The sequence below is a fragment of the Miniopterus schreibersii genome, assembly GCF_964146895.1.
Source record: "Miniopterus schreibersii genome assembly, chromosome: 14".
NCBI lineage: Eukaryota > Metazoa > Chordata > Mammalia > Chiroptera > Miniopteridae > Miniopterus > Miniopterus schreibersii.
The window spans coordinates 32,374,022-32,399,859 of NC_138114.1; the positions used below are offsets into that span (position 1 = coordinate 32,374,022).

Consider the following 25,838-nt stretch of genomic DNA (forward strand, 5'->3'; position numbering starts at 1 on the left):
TTATTAGAACTTTGTTTGGTTCAAGGATGGTAAATCTTTCATTCTTAGACATATTTATTACCACACATTGTGTGGCTTCATTTATGTCTAAAGATAGTCATGATTCAGTCTTGCTTTGTAAAATTTAATCATTTTTTAAAAATATGTTTCTTTCCACTCTGTCTCATTGACAAAGGAGTTGGACAGATATTTTGATATTCTATCTCTCATCTAGAAGTATAACCCAAATACTACCTCATCGTATAGCTCTATTTCTTGTAGAGAAATACTTTATCCAGATAAACTACAGTAATATTTTAAATTTTATCAATAAAATAAAAAGAACTAACAAGTTTAGTAGCTGCCTTGCATTCACAAGAGAAGCAAAGATATTTTTAAACAAGCATTTTATCATCACATAGTCTTCTTCAAAGTCAAGGTGGCTTTTATTTGTAAACTGACAGCAAAATGTTTAGCAGTGGGCTGGTAAACCGATTCTCCAGAAAGAAAGGAAAAGAAGCCTTGATTTTAGCATTTGCCAGTTTCTGTGGTGTAAAACCACTGATCGGTGATAATGTTTTTGTTGAAGTTGAAGTTGCTTTGCCAAAGGAACATTTCCATGTGGATTTCTAAACCCACACACTTACACCCACCATTCTATACAAATGTACATGCTTCCACTCCTCCTACTACTTAAAGGGCCCATGGGAGGAACAGTGTCCCCTGGGCGTGACATAGATGGGACAGCCTCTCACAGGAGCCCAGGGCTGAGAAGGCAGGTCACCGGCAGAGCTCTGGCCTTCTTCGGGAGAGACTGAATCGAAGCATCACCTTTTTGACTGAAGTGGAGAATCCAACAGCATCAGTGTTTTCTCCTAGAAGGATTAGGGCCACGGTGAGCTCCGTTGAGCAGAAACATGACTACAAAGCTCTTCAACAACATTACCCCTGGCAGTCATCGCTATCCCCATACAGCATCCAGCTGAGTGGCCCACCGACCATAATCCAAGATGCAGACAGAATCCAGTCCTTTCACTCTTTCTGTGTCTCCGTCTGAGGCCACAAGGACTATGACGCTTTTCTTAGCATTAATTCAATCTGGGAAAATTTTAATCTTCGTGCAATATCCAGGGAACTTTCACCATGCTGACGAGAAAAAGAAGTTATAGTTATTTATCTCTAGTAGAATCAAATGTCAATGCAAAGGGTCCAGTAAACAGTTTAGACTGATCGACTCTCAGGCTTGGCAAAGACTTTAAATGTTATTCCGACCTAACAGTAATAGGATAACTTAATTTTTTAACGAGGAAAATTAATTTTGCTGTTAACGTCAGAGGCAGTTAGGTGAATTCAACACAAGGCCGGAGTTAGAAGACCATGCTGCTGGAGGTACCTCAGGCCACAGGCCGCAGGCTCTTACCTTATTTCTTAGTGCAGGGTCCGCATGGGCCTCAAGGAGCAGAGGGATGAGAGTCTGGTTTTTCATTTCGCAGGCGTAATGTAACGCAGTGCAGCCGAACTGAAACACAAAGGACCAACACAGCAGCTCAGCCAGGGAACCCCACAGACCCAGACCACAGCGTGGGGCTTCTCAGCACGCGCTCTTCACATTTTCTGGAGCACAGCTAAGCAAAACAGTCTGCAACCATCTCAGTGCAACAATATTTCTTGTCCTTAAAGTCTTTTCTGCCTCACTATGTATATTATTAATGTTCTATAAGCCATTAATATCTTCTTTTCTTATTTTCTGTTCCAAACTAAGAAAAACAACTTATAAAAAGCTGATGCTGACTCATCCCAAGGTTTCTTTGGAGAATTCTGTATGCCTGGCCTATCGGCACCGTGATCATGTTTCCACCTTTTCCCTTAGTCTCCACATGGGCCATTTTGCAGATATCATCATCTATGGTTTTTTATCAAAAATCCCACAGTCTGAAGAAGGTGGCTGGTGTTCATCTTTCTCCGGCACACCTATAGGACCAGCGCAGTTTGACATAGAAGCCCCCCATTCTTGGTTTGCTGTAGGTTATATTACGTATTATAAACTAGGGGATCTACTCTGTTGGTACTAGTTTAAAACACTAACTACAGGTCAAAAGAAATTTATAGCTGGGGCATTTGTGCTAAAAATTTTGCCTTTCAAAGCCAAACAACCATGGTTTTGGTAAGTGAAGAAATAATATCCTTGACTATCAAGATTAACAGAATTGACTCTGGATCTTTTTCCCCAAAAACTCCTCTAAGATCATAGGAAATAATGCTGTAATCTCATATTTTTTAGTAAGTGATAGTACGCTGAATGGAAGATCTGGCTCTGAATTTTTCCATGTGAAATAAAGAGAGTCTAAAAAATATACGTTGCATTGCTTAAGGTTGGAAAATGTATCTTTATATACAGGTCATTTTTGAAAAATAGTGGTAAAAATATGTGCCTGTTTGTGCATATATGTATGAGCATACACAGGAATGTAATTCTCTATTTAGAGACAGAGATAGACATAGATAACTAAGAAAATATCCTAGAGAAATTTTGTTCACAAGCAAAGTTTTAAACATTTGAATTACCTTTTACTTAATCATTAATGACTTCTTAATACATTTCAAAATTATCTAAGAAAATGATGATTCACAGTAGTAGTATATCAAAATTAGTCCAAAAATTATATTTGGAATAAAAGGAAAAGCATACATTTCATAAATTTTCTCTCTCTTTCTCTGTCTCGCACACACATACACACAGAGAGAGAGAAAGTAAAAAAGAGAGAACTAGAACTACCTACATTTAAACATATGATAACAATACAACCCAAACTAAAATGATGTAAGTAATTAATAGAAACAGGGACACTTTATCACAGAACATAGAATGGTAATATACACAGAGATGTATACAACATAAATTAGGGATCAAAACCAGAATATTGGTTTTTTTAGAATCAAATTATGACTGGCCCACTTTTTCAGTACAGAACTAGGAATCAAAAATTTCCTTCAGTCAATATAATCAAATAAAACTTTACAAATAAGCTTTGACCCACTTATGGTCATGTAAGGGAGGAAGACGAGCTCCAGGGTGCAGTTGCAAAGAGGGGAAGCCTTCTGTTTACAAGCAGGGAGAAGTCAGCCGAGGCTGCTCCCGTCACTATCACTGCTCTTACCATCCTGTGGATTTTCCTTGACCTTTGTCATTTTTTTTAGTTTACAGATGGGACCCTTTGCTGGTTGGGATCTTGGCTGCAGTAGTAGCTGCTAACTCTGCTAAGTGTTTTACATGAATCAGCCCTGTAAATTATCGATACCCTCATGTTCCAGAGGCGGAAACTGAAAGTCGAGTAAGTTTATAACTTGCCCAAAGGCACGCAGGTAAAAAAGTGGCAAGCCTAGGTTTACACGTAGGCATTCCGATTCCAGCCTCTCAACTACCAAGGAGGAATTCTGCCATCAGAGCCTTCGTCTTCCTCAACTTCTCACCAGTGGTGGAGCACTTTTTTTTTTTTTTAAAAAAATGTTCCATAGTCAATAACGATTTTATTCCCACGAGTTTAGTGGTAGTCTATAAACAACCTCAAGGTCACCTTACTGGCAGTGGGGAAAAAAAGAAAAAGAAATGCAAAAGGAACATAAAGCGAGCAGCTTTATAGATGACAAATATACTACCTACAGATACCATTTTGAATATTGTATCAAAATGACTAAAAATACAAACTTACACAGTCTGCAGCATTAATGTCGACGCCGGCATCAAGTAGCATTCGGACAAGAGTCTCATTCTGCTTTGTCTTGGATACCTATTGCAAATGACCAGGACAAGAGGTTTGTTTACAAGCACTTTCTTCATCTCATGTCCGAACTACTCCAATCAATAGGATTTATTTTAATCCAATAGCCCTATGTGCCCATGTACCTTTTAAAAAATGTCCCCCACCACCACACCCCCTTCCAATATCAATTAGGTAAGGCCAGAGCTCTCAGAGTGTAGACCTGACTAGCATCAGAACCTGGGAACTTAGAAATGCAGGTTCTGGGGCCACGCTCCGGACTTACCAAGTCCTACTGAGAACAGGGCCCAGTGACCTGTCTCCCTTCCTGGCTCAAAACCCTCCAATGACATCCCATAGCTCTGAGGGCAAAGCCAACTCTTCCGCCGGGCCTGCAAAGGCGCCGTCTCAGCCTCCACTTACGGCCTAGCTGCTGACTCTCCGCCTCCTGGCTCACCTGGCTCTAGCCACACTGGCCTTTAGTTAGCCTTTCATTCCCGCCAGGCTCCCTAGTGTCATAGAACAGTTACACTGAATATTCCTTCTTTCTAGAAGCCTTCTTCCTCCTTTCTTTGCCTGGTAACTTAATTTTAAGTATCTCTATAATCAAAAAATAAAATAACAATAAAAAACATCCTTACTATCTCAGCCCAAGACCCTCTTCCTCCAGGAGGCTTTCCCTGACCAAGCTGGCCATGCAAAAACCCTCTCTTCTGGACTCTCATAACATTATCACTCCTCTGAACCACCTACCTCATGGGAATTTTCATGTTTTTCTGCCATTATTGATTAATGGCTCATTCATCACTGCCCTCTAACTCTCAGGAGGACTATACCTGCTGGGTTCATAGTTTATCCCTAACACCCAGGGCAGTGCCAGCACCTACTGGGCCCATAAGTTTGCATTAAATGATTGAAGAAAAGGATGAAACTAACTAAGCTTTGCATAAATCCACTTTTCCTGCCTCCTCCCGAGATTCTGACCACACGACAGATTGAGCATCCCCCTAATGTCCGTCCCATTGCTCGCCAGAGCACAGCTCTTCCTGCTCTGGGGGGCACATCCTGGAGTTCAGCCCCTTTATCATCTAGGAAGGAAGCTCCATCCAGTGGTCTTCTGTCTTGTGCTTTCCTCCTGTGTCAATGTCCAAAGTGACTTTCTCTTCTTCCCTTCTCTGAAGTAACACAGTCCTTTCTGGTCCCTTAACCTATCATTTCTTCTCATGTCATTAATCCTTCTTTATGCATCGCAAATTAAGCATTTCAGGCCCCATAAATAAGTAGGGTGCATGTGCAATCAGAGCCAAGCTAGTCATTACAATTAGTCATTTTGCCCAGGCCTTCAGCTTTTAAATATTGGACTGTCTTAGAAAACTGAGTTGTGCATCAAAATATTCTGAATGAACCTTGCCAATCATAGTAGTGATGTTTTCTTCATGATCTCTAAAGATGTTTGCAAATGAATGATAGATTCCCTGGCCCCAAAGCTACAAATATTTGAATGTTATGTACTAAATACACAACTAATTTTTCAAGAACTTTTCAAAGATAGAGGCAGATTATGTGAATTATCAGTGAATTATAGTTTTCTCTCTAAATAAATTCAAGCATCAAAATCAACATTATCATATTTAATTTCAGTTCCTCAAATTCTGTAAAATTTAAATACCCAAGGAGGTAATAACATTTTTGATTGGTAGACTTTGTTCTGGAGCTTATGTTAACATGCATAACTAACATTCATGGTCTATTTGCTACAAAGAGAAGAGAAATTGGTCATCTAACTGGAGTAAATTGCACATCTGTTAAATCATCTTTCAAAGGTGGAACCGGCCACAGGAGAACCGAAAACCAAATGGAAAACATTGCAAAGCTGTCACGTTATTTGAAAAACAACAAGAAAACCCGAGCTTCATCTTCTACCCACCGCATTCCTACACCAACTACATCTCTATTCACTCAAGAACATTACTGCATGCCAAAGACTCATTGAAGTATGAATACATTCTTTAGGTGAAAGGCGGGCTTCAAATTCTCTGCAGATCTTCTATGTTTGTCAGCTACTGGCTGTAAATCTGTTTTTTAACTCATAATAATAGTGGGTCCTTAACAATCAGAAACTCAAGGGAGAAAATAAATAGTAGGAGGGGGGAATTTTAATTTTAATATTCAAGATTTTTGTGCTTCCTAAAGATGATTCTTTTTGTAAACTGAACTTATGTGGGTGACCTTGGTCAATAAAAGTAGATAGATTTCAGGTCTACAATTCTATAATACATCAACTGTATATTATTGTGTGTTCATCACCCCAAGTCAAGACTCCTTCAACTTAAGATTAATTTATTTTTCTAAATAAACATTGTACAGATGATTTTACTATGGATCACGCATCAAATGGATGTTGGAAACTTCATTTATAGAATACAAACCAAGAGCTTAGTTTGTTATTTCTTTACCTCTCACAAGCCCAGCACCCCTTGACGAGTCAGTCATGCTATTGATCTCCTAGTCATCGATCCTTTGCTCACAAGTGTACTCACCATGAGGAAATAGCCAATTAGCAGGACAGGCATTAAGAGGATGATGAGTAGATAGTCAAAGAAGGTAAATTTCTTCTTCACAGCATAATGCAAGCAGGTTCTCTCTTTCTGAAAATTAGAAGAGAACTCTTCATAAATAAAATGTCTCATTTCAAACTTCCTATTTTCAGATTACCCTATCAAGAAATTTAGTTTGTGCTTTTCATTCTTATGCTACCCATGCCACCTTTTTTTCTGTGGAATATGTCTTATTCCATTGATTAGAATATTGAACAGAGTAGAGTCTAAAGAAAAAACTGGGGGAGGGTCACAGAAATATAGCAGGTGAAATGTTCATTTTACAAATCATCAAAGGATGGATTCTCATACTCATCTTAGTTTTGGGGGAAAAAATACACTGAAGTTTAAACATAGGACTAAACTCAATATGGAAATCCTAATCATCAATGGTTACAGTTATTCATTTTGTGGTTTGTTCATAAAAAATTCTTAATCACATGGCAATTTTTCTGATTCTACATACATACGGGCAGTGCTAAAATAATGGAAATAACTCAATTTAATTCAAGTACATAAATTTATCAAGTGATAAACTGAAGTTTCTAAGGACTGTGAGGAATGGTAAGCCTCAGGGTCTCATAATCAACCAGGGGAGATGGAAGCATGCCCATGTAAGGATAATGCAGAACAGGCTGTTGTGAGTGGAATCAAGGAGATCAATGAGAGGACAGGGAAAGCCAGAGAGAGAGAGGGGGGTGAACTTCTACTTCTTCCACTTGGGGGAGGCACTTTTCTCAAATAAGACTTTGCTTTTCTAATATAAAGGTATATATGGTCTCTATAAAAGTTTTGTAAACTAAGCAAGAAGATAATAATAGAATGAATTTAAAATCACCCCTTATCAAACAGCCGAGTTCATTGTTGACATGTTGCTGTATTTCCTTTCAATCTTTTAAAATGCATATATGTGGAATTTTTAAATGTTGGTCTACACTGCATCTGCAAAATTATATATGCTTTTTTTCCATTAACATTTAGCATAAGTGCATCTTTCCATGCCATTTAATGTTTTTAAACATATGACTGTAAAGGCTGTTTGGCTTCCTATTGAATAAAGCCATTCTAATTTATTTAGCTAAACACTACCTGTTAGACATTTGAGTTTTTAACATGTGATTTTCATAAACAAGATGGCTTGAACATACTCATTCATAAAGATTTGTCAACATTTCTAAGTTTGTTTTAGCATAAGTTTCTAAAAATATAATTCCTGGGGTAAAAGGTATTCATGCTTTTCATATTGTGCTCCAGTAAAATGATGATTTAAACTTCCTTCCTGATCTGCACTTGATTTTCTTGTCTAAGCAGGGTCAATTTGACAAACTAAAATATATGCATATGTGTATCTATATCTATCTTTATGTTTTAATTTGCTTTCCATAGAATCAATCTTCTCTATTAAGCATGTGCATCTGAATCACTAGCAGAGCTTCTTGTTTGTTTTTAAGGCCTCTGTTTAGTTCTTCTGAAAATAACTCATAAACATAGATTTAAGAAATGAGAAACCACTGGTTCAAATTATTAATGTACAGAAGTTAGTATTTGGGAAAAATGAAAAAGGTTGAACATTTTAAAAACATTAAAATATTTTTAAACTAGAAAATGCAAACCACTTATTCTGATAAAATCTCTATTAATCTGAGGTATCCACTGAAGTCCTTTCCATGATACTTATAATACAAGAGGGTCCCAGGAGGCTGGCTCAGGTTCTCTGCAAAACAGAGATAAGGGTGCCCCTCAGCCCTGCCCCTGTGTTGGCGAACATCTGCCTCCATCAGCTTCCTAAAAGTAAGTCTCTGAGAGAGGATGTGGGCTCATCGGCATCTGTTTTCACCACCCCCTCTGACCACAACTCCACGCACCTGGTTCTTCAGCTGGGTGCCCATGTCATACTCTACTAAGCCGCGGTTCTGTTAGATTCAGCCCAGACATGACTTGCTTTGAAACCCAACCAAACAAAAAAATAGTAAGCACAAGCAAGAAAGCCCAGCAATGATTTATTTTTCTGATACTACATTATTACTACAAATGGCTGGTCTTTAAACTGAGTTGGAAGGTCCTACCGGCCGTTTTTCCCCATTAAATATACATGAGTGGATGTAAGGCATTCATAACTATTACAAAATAGTGACTTTTTGTGTTTACTTTGTGTGCTCTAAAGGTTGCCTTTACTATGATGCAGACACTGGAAGTTCCAAGGGGGTTCTGGAAGGATAGTCACAGCAATAGACACATGTTCTGTTCTTCCTTCACTGAGGACTCCACGCCAGCTAATGCTGCATCTTTCAAGCCTTCCTATGTGACTTCAAGCGGCCTCTGGTTCATTAGCTTATTTGTCCTTGGCAAATCTTTCACTAGCATTCTTTTATTCTATAAGCAAACTTTAGAATCTTCTGGAGACGAATACATTGACACAGAAAGTAAAAACCCAACGAATGAACTAGCACCAGCCGGTCAATATTTTTCCCCCGGGAAATCTTTCCCATTACTCCTGTAATAGTGAGAGGAGGAGCTGGGAGAGAAGCGGGGAGGGGGGGGGCAAGGAAAAGCATGGGGAGGCGAAGGAAAGGAAGAGAAGCTGTATCCAGTCAAATGAGTGAACCATTCTCTTCTTTTTCAGAAGTACAAGGACATAATTAACCACACAGTATGCCTGCTGATTGAATTATGTTTTAGTTTGTTTTCTAGCCTAATAAAATGTCATAATAATATGTCAGTCTCTCTAAAGTAAAGGCCAAAAAAAATGTTGTTATCAGGAGCTACAAGCGTGACATTCACTGCTTCCATTGACACGAGGGGAAAGAAAGCACCATGGTCAGTTACTTGCTCTACTCCCCTGTCAGGGCCTCACCTGGTTTTTGAGGTTCACATCAGCATTTCTCCTTAAAAGGAAGGAAACGATCCGCAGGTGCCCCCGCCTACAGGCGCAGATCAGGGGAGTGTCCCCGTTAAAGCCATCTCGAACGTTGACGTAGCTGCTATCCTCCCTCACCCACTTCCACACCTGACCAAAGTCGTTCTGATAAGCTGCCTGGCAGATGGGCTGAGAAGAAACAAAAATAGATTTTGAAATATAAGCATAATTAAACCACAAAAAGAAGAAAAAAATCATTATCAGTCATTTAAAATTCAAGTGTTTCCAAATCGTAATGTATTGCTTTGTCAGTGAGATTTTTGGTCTCAGTTTTGCCCAGTGTTAAGTCTAGAACAAACATTGGGTCCCTAAGGAACCCCTTACGATTTCCTAAATTGCTTGACATACAGAAATGTACAAACTTTTGTACCTCCCCCCCCCCCAAAAAAGGAAATATTTGACAACACAGGGTCCACATTCCCATAGGACACCAAATAAAGCACCCTCTGCTCGGGCTCCTCAAAATCCTTACTAAGACTTAACTAAAACAAGAAAAGGAAAAACTGAATAGTTTTCCTGTAGTCACTTGATGTCTCTGAAAGCTTTCTCAATCCCACTTGAGCGATATTATTTAAAATATTGACCTAATCTTATCTTTCAATATTTCCTAGGCTTCTTGTATCCTAGACGCAGAGTCTTGTTTGTGAAAAGTAAAGCATATGCCTGGCCCAGTTAGACATACGATTTGTTGCATGAATTGTAAAATCGCTGAAAAGATTCTATGCTGTTATAAATTCTCAGTCTCCACTAGGAGGCAGCTCAGTGTCATAAAAGCCCTGACAAGAGAAAGAAGGAAAATCCAAAAGTGTTGGTCGGCGAGCTAGGAAAGAGAGAGAATAGGAGGCTGTCCATTTGGGTTGAAGAAACAGTAATGAATTATCTTGGCCTCTAAAGTTCCTGGAACTTGGAGAAACTCAGGGTGTAGATGAAAACAATAAGAATTTGAGAATTTACCATTATAATTCTATCCCCCCAAACTCTCAGAACCCTTCTAGCCATCCTTACTGTCAAGGTATTAGTTCAGATCTTCATGGTTCTCACCAAGACTACAGCAGCTTCTTATCACTTCCCTGCCGGAAGCCTACAGTGGTGACCAACCAGATTAGGATGCTGTCCCCAAGCTGGCACATATGACTCTTCAAATCTCACAAATCTTATCTTTCCAACATCACCACCCACCACTCCCTATCAATATCCTTGACCTAACTAACTAAAGATGTGTGTTGTTAACAGCTATCTCCCCAACTAGATTGTAAACTCCATGAAAGCAGGTCTTGTGTCTGCATTTGTACAGCATTGTATCCCCAGCGCCCAGCATCCTGCATATGCCTGACAAAAAGTGGGCATTCAATATACATTTCATGAGTAAATAGGTAAGTGAATAAATTACAATGCGTTTTTATTGAGCACTTCATTTATTTCATTTAACCCTCACAGTGACCCTATAGGCTATTATTATTATATCCATTTTGTTCGGGTGAAACCAAGGGAGGCTGTCTGCCTTGCTAAAGTCACACAGCTCATAGCTGACAATGCCTGGAAGCAAATTAAGGGGAATGACTCTAGAATGCGTACTTTCTGGATCTAATTACTTCAGGCAATTTAAAAACAGCCTTCAGAATGTCTTCTGGCTAAAAAATCATGTGTTTGAGGCTTTTTTGGTTGCACTTGCACCCACAATTAAGCTACAGCCTACAGTCTCAGAAAACTCATCAGTCGTCTTCTGCCCTGGCCTTCTGGTGCCCAAGCCTTCTTGGTTATAGATCCAGATTCTTTCTCCAAATTCTAGAGACCTAGAAGTAGCAATATCTGCCAAGAGGTAAAGGCATGGTGGTCAGAGAGGTTGCAGGAGAAACCAGAAAAAAATATACGGCCTAGATGAAAATGTTTCAAGAAGAGATAGACTCAAGAGAATGAAGTACAAGAAAAGATTGCTGGATTTGATCATTAATGATCATTCAGAGATCAATTTTTATACAGTGATGGGGCAGAAGGCAGTACACAAGGGCCTGCACACACGGCCTATGAAGAATTAGAGGATGTTTTGGAGGGGAATTTGCGGTAAATTTGGCAGTGAAGGCTAAGAGGTTGCTCACGGGTACATAAATGGGTGTAGCAGAGTATGGCCAACGTTCTGCATGTTTGTAGGCAAAGTGGTGTGTTCAAGTGGTAATAAGCACAGGCTCTGGAAGCAAACTTCTGAGTTCCAAACTCTCTGTGCTCAGTTTCCTTTTCCATTTAATAATCACATCTTCTTTATCAGGTTACAGAAAGTATTAAAGGTGACTGTGTAGATGAAGCACTTAGCTCAGATCTGACTCACAATAAACCCTCAATTAATGTTAGCTACACTAATAATTATTACAACACAATGAGCCAGTGACGATGGCAGGGGTGGTTATGAAAGAGTAGATAATTGCCCAAAGAGACTGAAGAGGTGATAGGCTAGAGAGCAAAAATGGATGCGTGTGCCTTACTAAACAGAATGACCACTCTGGATCTAAGGCCAAAGCAAGGGAAGAAAGAGGGAGATTTGGAGTAGAGAGAACTTTATATTGTGTGATATTTTTTCCAGAAAGTCTGAGGTTCCATCTTATGTTTTATGCTAATATTTATTATAAATGAATAGACATAGATTACTTTGTAAATAGCATTTATGTTTACATAGATGAATGGGTTGATGGCATAGGAGAGGAAATTGTGGCAAGGGTGGAAAAGGCTCTTCAGCATGGTGGGGATATTTGGGACAGTCATAATGAAAGTGTCTACATGAGATGAATAAAAATATAAAATCACTTGAAGCATCAGGTTGTAGAAACACATTAAGAAGCTACAGTGGGCTGAGCCTACAGTATAGGTCTGTTACTTCCTTTAGCAAACCTATTGTCAGGGGAGGGTGGAAAACATGAAGGGGGCAAAGAGCAAAGGTTAAAAAATATGTGTTAGGCAAGGGATAGGAGAGGAGAGGAGTTCACCATGGAATTCAGACTGAATGGCCAACATATGTAAACCAGGTAGAGACCTGTGGACTTGATGGGGAAAAAAAGAAAGAGAGATAAGCAGATAAAAACAGAGATGGAATGGAGCAGAGTCAGTACATGTGTTTTAGTGGGAATTATGACCAGTTAAGAAGTTATGACAGGAGACAGAGGTGCCAAATTCTAAGCATTGCAGACAGAACTTTGTCCAGAATGTGAAGTAGAGAGGTCTTGTTGGGTGGCTGATTTGGCTTAGACACAAAGGTCAAGAAAGGGGGGTGAATATTGTGGATATGGAGGCCACTACGGATGACCCCGGGAAGAGAAAGAAAGGGAACACTGTGCTACACCATCAAGGAAGGGGTGTCCTGGAGCATGGTGGACAGATGTGAGAAGGCAGAGGAAGGGGCATAAGCAAAGACTTCAAGTAAGAAATTGAGCCACGGTCATAACACAGCAATGAACAAGGGGTGAGCAGACTGCACTGCAGGTCCCCACGAGGTTGCAGTGAAGGCACCGAGGAACACGGGCTAAACAGGTGAGGGGGACATTGGAGAGAAGGGGTAACTGTGCTCAGCCTTGATTTTCCCCTCACTGCTAATATTCCTCGTAACCCAGTGACTGCTGGGACCTTCCTTCATGTTACATAAATGCTAACTGGGTCAAAGACAAGCTTTAAAAATACTTCTGTGCCTTTTTTTTGTCTGAAAGAAGAAATACACTAAGAAATTTTAAAATCACAGTAGTGAACAAATGAGTTGTTAGAAAGAAAGGCTTGGAATCAATCGTGCAAATCAAATGAAACCTAACAGGTGTTCACTATTGTTCTCTGATTTCTTAATTTTTAGAAGAAAAATATATTTTTTCCTTTTGTGGGAAGAGACTTCATTAGTACATAAGGCTCTTTACCAGAATCATTTTGCTTCAAAACCCAACAAATCCTCCTTAGAAATTGTTCTGGCACATTTAAAATGAGATGGTTGATGTGTAACTTATCCAGTCCTCTGATCCTCAGGCAGGGTTCCCCAGGATCCTTCTTTAGACTGGGAATTAGGGAAGACTCATTACACTTTAGGGAAAACAGTACCAAAAAGTGGGATGGGGTGGAAACTTTGTTTTTGGAGCCATCTATAATGCAAGTAGCTCAGATATTTCTATATTATTAAAGTAATACCAAGTATTTTTCTAGCTATGATATCTATTATACTTGGAGCAGTGGAAAATGTGACTATGTTAAAAAACATATTCAGAATATTTTAGTTAATCATCAACATGCTGGGTATGTCATATACTACAGAGACATGGCTTAAAATTTAGGGCCTGGGAAGTTGGGACAGGGGTGGGGCTCTAGCACCAAGTTCTTGACCCCTTAGTGGGAAGACTAAAGTATACAAAAAGTTGTTCTTAATATTCCAAGTTTCCAGAGTTTTGATTGCTCCTTACCTAGTAGGACTGTAAGAGTTGCAGTGTCTCATTATGGCTTTGTAATCAAGATGGGGGCTTGATTCTTTCACTTTTGCAGTGGTTCTCAACCCTCAGAATCACTCAGGGAACTTTGAATAGCATGAATGCCCCTGCCTTACCTCCATATATTTTGTTTTTTATTCATTTATTTATTTATTTTTTAATATATCTTTATTGCTTTCAGAGAGAGGAAAGGAGAGGGAGAGAGGGAGATAGAAACATCAATGATGAATCATTGATTGAGCCCGCAACCCGGGCACGTGCCCTGACCGGGAATCAAACCCCGATCGCCTGGATCCTAGGTGGACGCTCAACCGCTGAGCCACGCCCGGCCGGGCCCTCCATATATTTTGATTCAAAAATCAGGTAAGTAGTGGAACCTGAGCATGTATTTTAAAAGTGCCCTAATGCTTAGCCAGGGTTCAGAACCACTGAGCTATTATTTTCTAAACCTCAACCCCTTGCCTAACCTCACTTCCCCAGCCAGGTCACAGCTGATCAGTGTGTCAATCCATGAGAGATTTTTATCCATGTTCTAGGTGCTCATCACTATGGGAGCCTGACTTCAGGAAGGCTGCAGTCTAGTTAGGGACACTGGACTTAACCTACTGGCAAAAGGTCAGTGAACCGCCTGAGGTACTGCATAGTTCTTGCTACAGGTAGGAGACATCAAGGAGGTTTCTTAGACATGAACTATGAGCTTGGCCTTGAAGGATACACAAAGCAAGTTGAAAGGTGGAGGGTGAAAAGCAGGTAGCTCAAAGACTGGAGTGAGGAGAGTGGTCTGAAAGAGAAGTGAGAGCATGCAGAAGATCAGAGGTTGGCCAAAGAGAAACGAGACTTTGAAAACCACCAGGCAAAAATCATGGGTACCTTACTCTCTAGGAAATGGGGGACATTAAGCCCAATTTCAGTAATTATAAATGCAATTAAAAAAAATAAAACAGGATGATGTGATAGAGAGAGTGCCGTGGCTAGGAGACGGTCCCTTTAGACAGAGTGGTTGGGGAAGGCCTCTCTGAGGAGGTGACACATGATTTGGCCTAAGTTAAAGCCAGGCATATAGCTAGCTCACAAGCAAGTTCAAAGACCCAAAGACAAGAACATGGAATGCTCCAGAACAGCTGGAATGCTGTGAGTAACAGATGACACTGGAGAGACAAGTTAGTTTATCAGCGGGCTCAATTAACTCTGTGCCTGTGTTTTCTATTCTTTCTGCAACAAGGTCTACTTGAGAGAGGATGTGGTCCTCAATGCCAGGAAGCTAAAGAAGCCCCATTGCCACACTTCAAAGCCGAGAAGGTCTGAGGTCACGGTGAGGAAGGCCAGGAAAGGGCAAGCAAGCCTTTGCCTCCAATGGTGAGGAGAAAGGGTGGAGGAAGAGTGGGTTCTAGCTGGTAGAATCCAGCAAATCAAAAGCCCTGAAACCTTTCTGCTACCTCAGGCCACCAAAGAGGTGAATGCAGAGCCAAGAGGAAGCACTGTATGCTCATAAGTGGGTAACGTCTGGTTCTCCAGAAGGAGGTGGTGGAAAAGAAAGAAAACCTTTGTGGTGTTTGTCAATCTGAGTGGTGTAACTACTCCCACCTGGCTGATTTCAAACTACCAAGGAGAGGTCCCTGAACTTGGAGTTGGGCAAAATCAGCTCTCATAACAAACCAGTTCAAGTTGGCTCCAGCTGACTCTACCCAGCACACCACCAACAGGAACTGACGTATCGTCCTAAGACTTCTCTGTGCTCTCTGCCCCAAAGAAGGGTGAGCTGGGGAAGGGCTCAGGACTCGAACTCTTAGTAGCCAGTGTCTCCAAACACTCAATGGACCAAAACAGGTATTTTTGCACTAAGTCTGTTTAGGAGAGAAATTACAAAGAACAGTAAAAAAATTAATAGTTACAATAGGAACTGTATACGAACTTTTCCTATATGCCAGCTACACAGCTAAGCACTTCACCAACACCTCATTTCATCCTTACAGCAATCTTGGTGGGGATAGTTATTATCGCATTTGGCCAATGAGGAAACTGCAGCTCAGAGCTGTTATTAACCGGTAAGAAGCAGAACTAGAATTCATACTCTGATCTATCTAACTCGAGAAACAGTGTTTTAACCTACAGTGACTCTCCCACCCTCATGCTTCCCTATGCACAAATTCATCATGAACCCCACCCACAAAAGTTCCAGAAGCTTCTATAGCTCTTGGTTATGTTCTTCCATTCAATTAAGAGACCTTGAGCTCCCAATGTTCACCAGATACTGTGTGAGGCTCTAGGGATACAGAGATGAATAAACCCCCATAGGCACTCACATGGGTACTTATCACATTCCTGCATCATATTGCAGTTGAAATGTATCTCAGATTCATCCATCGGCCTAATACAACCCCTATTGCCACCCCAGTATGACAGCTTCATTCCAGGCTCCCAGCTTCCCCTCTTGCAACTCTCCAATTTATTCTTCCACAGCTACCATGGTGACCTTTTAAACGTTAATTGGGTCATATCATTCCATTCCTCTTCCTACAATCCTTTCACTGCTTTCCATTGTCTTTAGAATAAAGTCGAGATTTCTCATCTTGACAAACAAGACCTGCATGATCCGGCCCCTGACAACATCCTTGCCCCCTTCAGTTCCTGTCACTCTCACTGCCTCCCACAGACTTCCTGGCACAATCAGAACTAAATTCTTGGTTTTCTTGATTTCCAGTCCAATAGCCTTCCCATTAATCACAACTCTATTGTGTCTTCCCTGAGTCCTCCTCAACTCTACCAACTCCCCCAATAAGCCCTGCTCAACCTAAATTGTGCTCTCTGGACACTGTATATTTCAAAACAACCCCTCTCTTCTTTGAACTATGCACCTTTTTTCTATAGTAGCATCTGAAAAATAGACCCGTTCCTAAAAGATTAATATTCATGGTGTGTGCACATGTATGTTGTGTACTGCATGCACATACATGTTGTGTGTGTTGTATATCCGTCTGCTCATAGATAACCTTATCATTAGACCTTCCCAAAGTTTAAAGGGATACATCATTATGATATGATTTTTAAGACATTCCTTTTAAAGCCTGTGTCCCCAGCTGACAGTCAAACATCTACAGAAGATTCTATAGTTCTGGTAAGTATGAATTCCTAAGCTCTTTGAGTTCAGTTCTTACACACCTTCCTTTTTTCCAATTTTTACCATACTCTGCAGTGCAATATTCTCATCATTAATGTTTCTGTCTCTCTATCCCTCTCCTTTCCTCTCTCTGAAATCAATAAAGATATATTTAAAAAAAAAAAAAAGTCCCGCTTCTGTAACTGGGTTGATTACTCCAAGCCAGGTTCTCTCACTGAGCTCCAAGCACACCCTCTACTGCAGATGGTAGACCTGACCCTGAGGTACCCCCTCATTCTCCCCTTCTTTCTTAAGAACATATTGGAAACAGTATAAATGCCTGTTGATGGATGAAATGGATTTTTAAAATGTGGTACATACATACACACACAATGGAATAATACTCAGCCATAAAAAGAAGGAAATCTTGGCATTTGTGACAACATGGCTGCACATCGAGGGCATTATGCTAAGTGAAATAAGTCAGAGAGAGAAAGATAAATATTGTATGATCTCACCTATATGTGGAATATAAAAACAAAACAAACAAACACTGCAACATGTGAATATGGAGAACAGATTGGTGGTTTTCCGAGGTCAAAGGTATAAATTTCCAGTTATAAAATGACTAAGTCCTGGGCATGTAATGGACAGCATGGTGACTATATGAAAAACACCATACTGCATATTTGAAAGCTGCTAGGAGGGGGGATCCTGAAAATTCTTATCATAAGAAAAAAATATTTGTAACTGTGTATGGTGATGGATGTTAACTAGACTTACTGCGGTGATGATTTTGCAACATATACAAATATTGAATCATTACATCATATACCTGAAACAAATATGTTATGTCAATTATATCTCAGTTTAAAAAATATTATCATCATATATACATATATCATGTATATAGAGTGTCCCCAAAAATGTATACATACACTTTGAATAATTATAAAGGCAGTGTTTATTAAAATACATTTCACTTTCAAAATTGAGCTATCAGCTGTTAAAGTGTTTATATATTTTTGTATAAATGATATACATATACATAAATCAGAAGTATTAGCAATGCAAGGCTCTGAAGGGTAGTAGAATATTCAACCCAAAATATGCCTCTCAGCATGAAGATTATTTTGAGCTAAAGGCAATTGAGAAGCTGACACAAGGAAAGCTCTCCACCCTACACCCATTTAGCTAAAAGCAGAACATAAATTTGTGACGTTCCCCCATCCCTCTTTACCAGGAAGGACAAAAGTTACCGGACCAGAGAAGGCACCATCTACATAACAAAATTTACCAGCTGGCCCTTATCTTCCATTAGCTCCCCTATATCCGCGCCTCCCCATAATCCACCACTCCCAGAAAGTCTGTTTCCTCTGTCTTGCCACTTAAAATGTACTGTTCTTTCCGTAAGATGCTATATGAGCCCCGGTTCTAACCAGGCTGAGTTACTCATCCTGTATGCACGCAGGATGCAGGTGTTAATAAACTTCTGTTTGTGTTTCTCTGGTTAATCTTTCTGTTGTCAGGCTATCTTACAGGGCCCCAGCCAATGCACCTAAGATGAGTAAAGCAAAAAAGGCATTTTTTTCTCCCCTACAGCTTTAAAGAAAAATGATAAGCCTGTGTGTCCAATCTAGAAGAGCTTCCCACACTCCAAGCGGGAAGTTAATTTTACTAAAAGTTTAGACGAAAGTAGCTGTGTCAAGGCAGGACAGAACCAGGGGTGGGAAAAGACTGGACGTCTCTTGTCCTGTTCTTCCCTGTGGCTCACGTTCTTTATACCTGGGAAATGCAGGGTGACTAGTGCGGGACACATGAGAGACTGGCACATGACAGAGGAGTAGGCAGCGTTTAAATAGTTGAGAGATTACTCCAGAGCTTCTCAGCCTCTTTAAAATTATCTATGGGAGAGTGTCACGAGGGTTGGCCCCAGACCGTCTGCCTCAGAGCAGCAGAGGGTGAGGCGAAGCTTGTTGCTGTTTTTCTCTTTCCTCTCACATGCAGCTTCCAAACGCACCTGGAAGAAGCGACCTACGCGTTCTTCCGATCTAAAAGAGCCCATTACTCATCAGCATTTTGCATCCATCGCTGAAGTCAGATTCTAATTCTGGACATTTCACAGCGTGGTGTCAGTCCAGAGATCAAGAAGCTGACATTCTGGGATATCAAGGATTTTCTAAATCTTTGGCAGAATCAGGGCAGCTCTCAAATGTACTGCCCTGGGATCCCGCGAAAGCTGTCCACTGAAGACGAGACAAAAGCCTCTGCGGGGTTCAGCGAGGGCGCCCCTCCCGCTCGGGAGCACCCCCCGGGCCGGGGCTGCCGGAGCGAGTAAGGCCGCGGGGTGAGCGCCCCACGCGGCCCCGCAGTCAGCGCCGCGCCGCCCGGGAGGCCGCGCGCCTGCTCCCGAGAAGCCTGCCGCTCCGACCGGTTTCACACGCACCCTTCAGACCCTCGCTTACGGCGCTCATACCTGAAAGGAGGGGGGGGGGAGAGGAGGGAGAAGAAGGAGCGGAGGGAGGAGGAGGGGGAGGGGGAGGGGGAGGGGGAGGGGGAGGAGAGGAAGGGGAGGGGAGGGGGGAAAGGAGGGGAGGAGGAGGGGCCGGGGGAGGGGGAGGAGAGGAAGGGGAGGGGAGGGGGGAAAGGAGGGGAGGAGGAGGGGCCGGGGGAGGGGGAGGAGAGGAAGGGGAGGGGAGGGGGGAAAGGAGGGGAGGAGGAGGGGCCGGGGGAGGGGGAGGAGAGGAAGGGGAGGGGAGGGGGGAAAGGAGGGGAGGAGGAGGGGCCGGGGGAGGGGGAGGAGAGGAAGGGGAGGGGGAGGGGGAGGGGGAGGGGTAGAGAAGGAGTGGAGGGAGGAGGAGGGAGAGGGGGAGGGGGAGGGGGAGGGGGAGGAGAGGAAGGGGAGGGGAGGGGGGAAAGGAGGGGAGGAGGAGGGGCCGGGGGAGGGGGAGGAGAGGAAGGGGAGGGGAGGGGGGAAAGGAGGGGAGGAGGAGGGGCGGGGGAGGGGGAGGAGAGGAAGGGGAGGGGAGGGGGGAAAGGAGGGGAGGAGGAGGGGCGGGGGAGGGGGAGGAGAGGAAGGGGAGGGGAGGGGGGAAAGGAGGGGAGGAGGAGGGGCGGGGGAGGGGGAGGAGAGGAAGGGGAGGGGAGGGGGGAAAGGAGGGGAGGAGGAGGGGCGGGGGAGGGGGAGGAGAGGAAGGGGAGGGGGAGGAGGGAGAAGGGGGAGAAGTTGATATCAAGGGGAATCCTGAAAATTGAGAAATTATTTTCCAAAAAGGTAAACAGCAAGTTTTTTTTCTGGAAATGGCGGAGTTTTCAGGTGTGTCGTGGTTTTATGTTGCTGATGCAAGAGTGAGCAGACAGTGAGCAGCATTAAATGCGAGAGCCGAGAATCTGCTTCTCCTTGTGACACTGAGACGCGGCAACATTTATTTCAACACTGCCGTGGACTATTTTTGTTTCAATACTAATTATGAACTTTGAATAATTATCTAAGATCATCCAGGTAAGTTAGGGTTGTGTGTGTGTGTGTGTGTGTGTGTGCACGTGGTTGTTGTATTTGTTTTAAAATATCATAGTAAATCCCAAACTGCTTTGTCCTCAATATGTCTGAAAACTGAAGCATATAATCCACTTCTGGGCATATTCTCGTTGATACTTATAAGTAATTCAACAAGTCTTGCCTTGTCTTGCTTTGACTCAACCACTTGCCAAATCAACACACAGTCAACAAACAAGTGCACTGCTCATGCAGCTTTTTTAAAAAATGTAATTATTCACAGGGCCTAGACTACAGCCAACTATCCACCGGCTATGCACAGCGCGCTGTGTGGACCAACAGCGTAAACATCAGGGAGCTGACAGGTATAATCTTAGGTCCCACACACCCCACCCAGACCTACAGAGCAAGATTGTGTGTTTAAACAAGATCTTGAAGTGATCAGTAGGCACATTAAACTTTGAAAAGCACTAGCCTAGAGCAATGTTTCTCTCCCATGGGTGGTAAGCTGATCACCTACATCAGAATCACCTGGATGCTCTTCTAAAAGTAGGTTTCTGGACACTACCCCAGACTGAGGGTAACAGACTCTCTGGCACAGGGGCACTTGAAACTGCATTTTAAACAATTTTTTTCTCTCTGATACTGAGGCAATCTAAAGCTTAAGAGTTACTGGAGTAGCTTTAGAAGTGCTGTCATCTTCACTAGATCCAAGTCACTGGGCAAGACATACCTAGAATTATAAACTAATCAAAGAGCACATTGACTACAGAAAAGTAAACACACATACACACAACTGGCATTAGAAATAACTGCAAACGGGGAGAAATTGTTCTAGAAGAACCACCCAATGAGGTTCTGTTGAGCATCTGTAATGACATGCAGACTAACCGGTTACTGCGTGAGAGGGAGCAAAGACTGAGTAATAATGCCATCACTTATACTTGTTTAAGCATTACTCACGTATACTCCTTTGAAATGCAGTTAAAAATTAATTTGATTCTAATAGGTTACTTTCAGTACAGAAAAAAGCATTTTTTATATCCATCAGATGAGAAAAGAAAGAACTCAATAATGTATTTTAAAATATATTGTTTTGATTTCTCTTCTATACAGAGAAAGTCTTTATTCACAACTGCTAGAGGTGAATTTCCTTTCAAATACCAAGCTGAAAGGCAGGACTCTGTACATGTGTTTCCACAAAAAAGCCCGTCTATCTTTTGTATGTTTAGAAAATCCAGTTAGGTACAATTTTTGCTTTTCCTCTGGATGTTTGACATCACAAAAGGACAACTCAATTTCCATTTTGCGAGGTCAAATCCCCCCTGCAAACAATGGACATCACGAAAATGTGCTGTATCCCTCTCTACTTCCACGTAGCTAACAGTTTAGAATTGCCAAACCATTTGCCCTAAAACACTAAAAATATCAGAAAAATCAACACAGGACTTTGTCTTGACTTGATGTTCTCACAGCAAGTTAAAAGGAGACACTAACAGCGATAGGAAACTACATTTGAAAAACAGGAGCAGCTTTTAACACCTGTGGCATCTTATTTTCAGAAAGATTACCTCAGAGTACAGGATCCCCATGCTGGTCTCTCACAGACTGACTTCACCTGCACAGCTTCCAGAATCTTCCGGAGGTTATTTCTGATTAACATCAAAATGCTTCCCGGCAGAGAGAAAGGTCCCGGGAGCCCAGGTCAGCGGCAAACCCTCTCTTTCCACACCTGCCAGTGCGTTTCCAGCGACTCAGGCGACAGCGCCGCCTTCTAGAGGGCCCAGCCCAGCGACACACGGGCGTCAGCTCCCCTGCAGTGGCCCACGCGGGGCATCGTCTAATGTTTCAGGCCTGAGGAACCGGTTTCTGACTCACATCTGCTCTGCCAGTGGCAGCGAGTGGGAAGAGAGGCAAGGTTGAGGAAGAAAGGCAGGAAGGACGCGGAGTTCAACACAGGGCACCGTGTTTGGGACATTTCCTCATTGAAACCTGGTTGTCAGCGGCTATTGGGAAAGGCCAGAGCCGAGCACATTCACTTGTGAGGACCGTGTGTCTGCCACAGGGCTGGACTTCCATGACAAATTATCTTCAAAACCGCCACTATGGATTGTTTGCTCCCTTTAAGTACAGATACATTTATTCTTCCTTGATGTTGTTGATTAGTATAAACTACTTAAAATAAGACATTCATAAATTAAGGTCAATTTATAAGCTGGTGTACATATATTCTTTTACTTCATATACATGCATTATTACTATTTTATATTTTTATAAAAAGATATTTTTTGTGCATAAGTGTGTTCATAAACACTTTCAAGGGCATCTTTGAGTAAAGTTTGCGCAATTCAAATTGTAAAAAACAACTCTTTGAAGAATCAATCCATTTACATCCTAGTTAATTAAATTATCATAAAAGGCTTCAATTACATTTATTGCATTACTATATTTAAATTTTCTGAGCCTAACAGGGAATAACTTTCCCAACCAATTAAATGGTCTTGTAAATCTAATAAATTACACTAACATAATAAATATTAAGTTGCCTTAAACATTCTAATACTGTTTACAAATTTAGCCAAATATTTTATAACATTCAATTCAAAAATTGTAGATCTAAAATCAGTTACTCTATTACACATTTTAAATGGAATCACCAGGCCATTTGGTCAAACATGCTAATACGACAAATCTCTTAAATGTTATAAACATTTTATATACTAAACATCAGATAATCATACATTTTCTCTGAACTTAACACAATCATCACAAAATGCTAAACTTTTCCAGGTTTAAAATACCCACACACACCCGTGAAAGAAACAGGTCAATCATTTCAAGCAAATTGATGTTAATTGTTCCAGTCAGTTAAGGTTCTTTAGTGGCCAAGATCAGGGACCAGGATTCAAGTCCTGAGCCTACTCAGGGAAATTCTTTCTATTTCCCTCATCACATATGGATCATTTCTGTAACTGTTATAACAAGAATTACCTACTTTACTAAGGACTTGGACTTAGGGTCAGCCTGGTAGGAGTTAAAGAATTTGGTAATTCTGTTGGAGACAGAAGTCTGCAATACCCTCTAAGATTGCAACTGACTTCCTCTTTGGCTTGCTATTATTTAGAATTTCTTTAGTTTCTTAAAACATTTACGTGTCTTTCCCATTGACTTGAACATTGTTATTTCCGTTGGGTTCATCACTTTCTTAAGCAAATCTTTTGTAACCCCTTTTAGTTTCTTTTGTAGCCTCTCTTAACTAACTTGTGTGGCACAACCTTCACTCTCATTACCCCTCTGTGAAGGTTGCTGCTAGCTTCCTTCTCCAAGCTCTTTCCTTTCTGATGGAACTCAGAGATTTCTTTAATTTCCTACCAGGACCACAACTCACCTAATCGGATTCTGCATCTCTCTCTTCACTGCATCTTGAAGGCTAGAAAAATATGCCATTGTAAAATATGCCTCTTCAGCATAAAGATTATTTTGAATTATTTTTGAGAAACTGTAGACACAACAGGAGAGTCTCTGAAAATAGAGTAGAATTGAACCTGCTGTAAGGGATATTTAAGTTTATAAAAGAAATCTACATTTGTAAAGGTGTCTCCTGTCTGTACCAGGAGGAGAAAGGTGACTAAATCTCTGGAAACTCTTATTGATATGGTTGTATTTAACCCAGGGATGTAATTCCACACAAATAAAGCTTCCTACTATATCTCATCCTCTTGTGGGGGCCTCCGAAAATGCTTATTCCAGGGGTGCCCAAGAACCCCACTCCCACTAGCAATGGAGAAAGGCAATCCATGCAATTCTCCAATAACATTATCAGTGGAGAAGCCACGGAACCTGTATCATAAACTTGATCTTTGTTTGCTATGCTTTTCCTGGTAACCTCTCAGAGCTGCCCCTCCTCAACCTCTTTCTTTTGTCTTTTGCTCAAAATGGTATTCAAAGTGGTGGCTTGGGCCATTTCAGGGAGTTTTACTCAGTTTTCCCCGGTATCTCCCATGTATACATGAGTTACACATGTTATTCAACTTCTATTTGTTTTTCTCTTATTAATCTGTTTTTTATTATGGGGGGGGGGACCTCAACCAAGAACCTAGAGGAGGATAGGAAAAATTATTTTTTCTCCCCTACAATGTGGTTCTAATGGCACAATCCTCATTATGATTATGAACAGTGAACTCTTTCAATGTAGGGTTGACTCTAAAAACAAACAAATTAAAAAAATGCATTCATTGCAACTGGTAAAGCACTAATATTGAACTCTAGGCCAGTGGGTCTCTACCCAAGGATGATTTTGACCTCAGGTAGGGCTGCCAGATTTAGCAAACAAAAATATAGAATGTTCAGCTAAATTTGAACTTTAGATAAATTTCTGAAATATCGCGTGAGATATACTTATAATAAAAAATTATGTGTTGTTTAACTGAAATTAAAAATATTTGGCAATGTCTGGAGACATTTCTGACTGTCACAACCAGAAGTGGAAGCATGCTACTTGCATCTAGAAACTAGAAGCCAAAGATACTGCAAACATCCTACAGTGTAGAGGCGGCCTCTCTCAGCGAAGAGTTATTCTGCCCAAAACAGTGCTGCAGCAGAGAAGCCCTCATCTAGGCCAAAGGGACAATTAAAGGTGAAGAAGGAGACCGTGATAAATTCATAGCATTAGAATGGAAGATGGTTGTGGAGGAAGAAAAAAATCTTTCCGTCTCCTCCTCTAGGTTCTTGGCTGGGGCTCTATAACAAAAGACTGGGCTTGAGGGCAGGGGTCTAGGGTTTCGAAGGCTTACTCTCTACTGTTGAATTTAAAACATAACAATGGGCATTTAAAGTGCAGGAAGAGAAAAGAACAGGTTTCCCAAGTGGTCAGTTACTGAAACCATCCAAGATCCCTCAAACACAGAAGCCTCAATGGGGTGAGGCAGACTGGCTCTTTCTCGAGTTATGTGGCTGCAATGTGTTCATTCCAGACAGCCATCTCTCGAGTACAGGTCCCTTTGAAGTGAACGCCTCAGCAATCAAAGCTTAAGTCAGGCACTTGCATGCCCAAAAAGAAAAAGAAAAACACCTTTCAGGGCTGACACTGCACACACCCTGCATCCTTGTTGCCCCTTTAAACACACTATAAAACTCCCTCGTGCCCAGTGTCCTTTCGGAAGAGCTCAGTCCTGCCTGTGAAGTATTGTACTCCCGCAATTCATGGATTGTTTTCCCTTGAATGAAGGACATCAAATTCATTACTAAGTTGTTTATTTTTGTCATTTAGTTCTGTGGTGCTACACCAACAGTCTGTAAGCTAAATCTCCCAATAGGAAGCATTCAAGGGAGACCTCAAGGCTAAAGACAAGAAAGAAACCTGCTCATTTCTACATGTTTGCTGATCCTATCAGCATAAGCCTAGCAATAGCCCTTCATTCTAGAAGCAGCAATTGGCATGTTTTTGTTTAGGTTTTCCCATACTCCCAGAACCAGCCTAATCATACCCTTCAGAGGCATCATCACCGGCTGTCTCCTTCCCACAACCCAACTTGATGCAACCTCTCCTC

The 25,838-nt window shown here is 41.5% G+C and overlaps 1 protein-coding gene across 1 annotated transcript; it reads right to left on the minus strand.

Annotated features, from left to right (window-relative positions):
- Nucleotides 1-356: 356 nt before the first annotated feature.
- Nucleotides 357-22,707, minus strand: ANKRD22 (ankyrin repeat domain 22). Its single transcript, XM_081158622.1, has 6 exons — nucleotides 21,861-22,707; nucleotides 9,189-9,380; nucleotides 6,278-6,385; nucleotides 3,690-3,767; nucleotides 1,400-1,498; nucleotides 357-1,125 (listed from the first exon to the last, which is right to left on the minus strand). The coding sequence occupies exons 1-6, from the start codon at nucleotides 21,879-21,881 to the stop codon at nucleotides 1,048-1,050; spliced, it is 576 nt and encodes a 191-aa protein (XP_081014748.1). The 5' UTR covers nucleotides 21,882-22,707; the 3' UTR covers nucleotides 357-1,047.
- Between the last annotated feature and the right edge of the window lie 3,131 nt (nucleotides 22,708-25,838).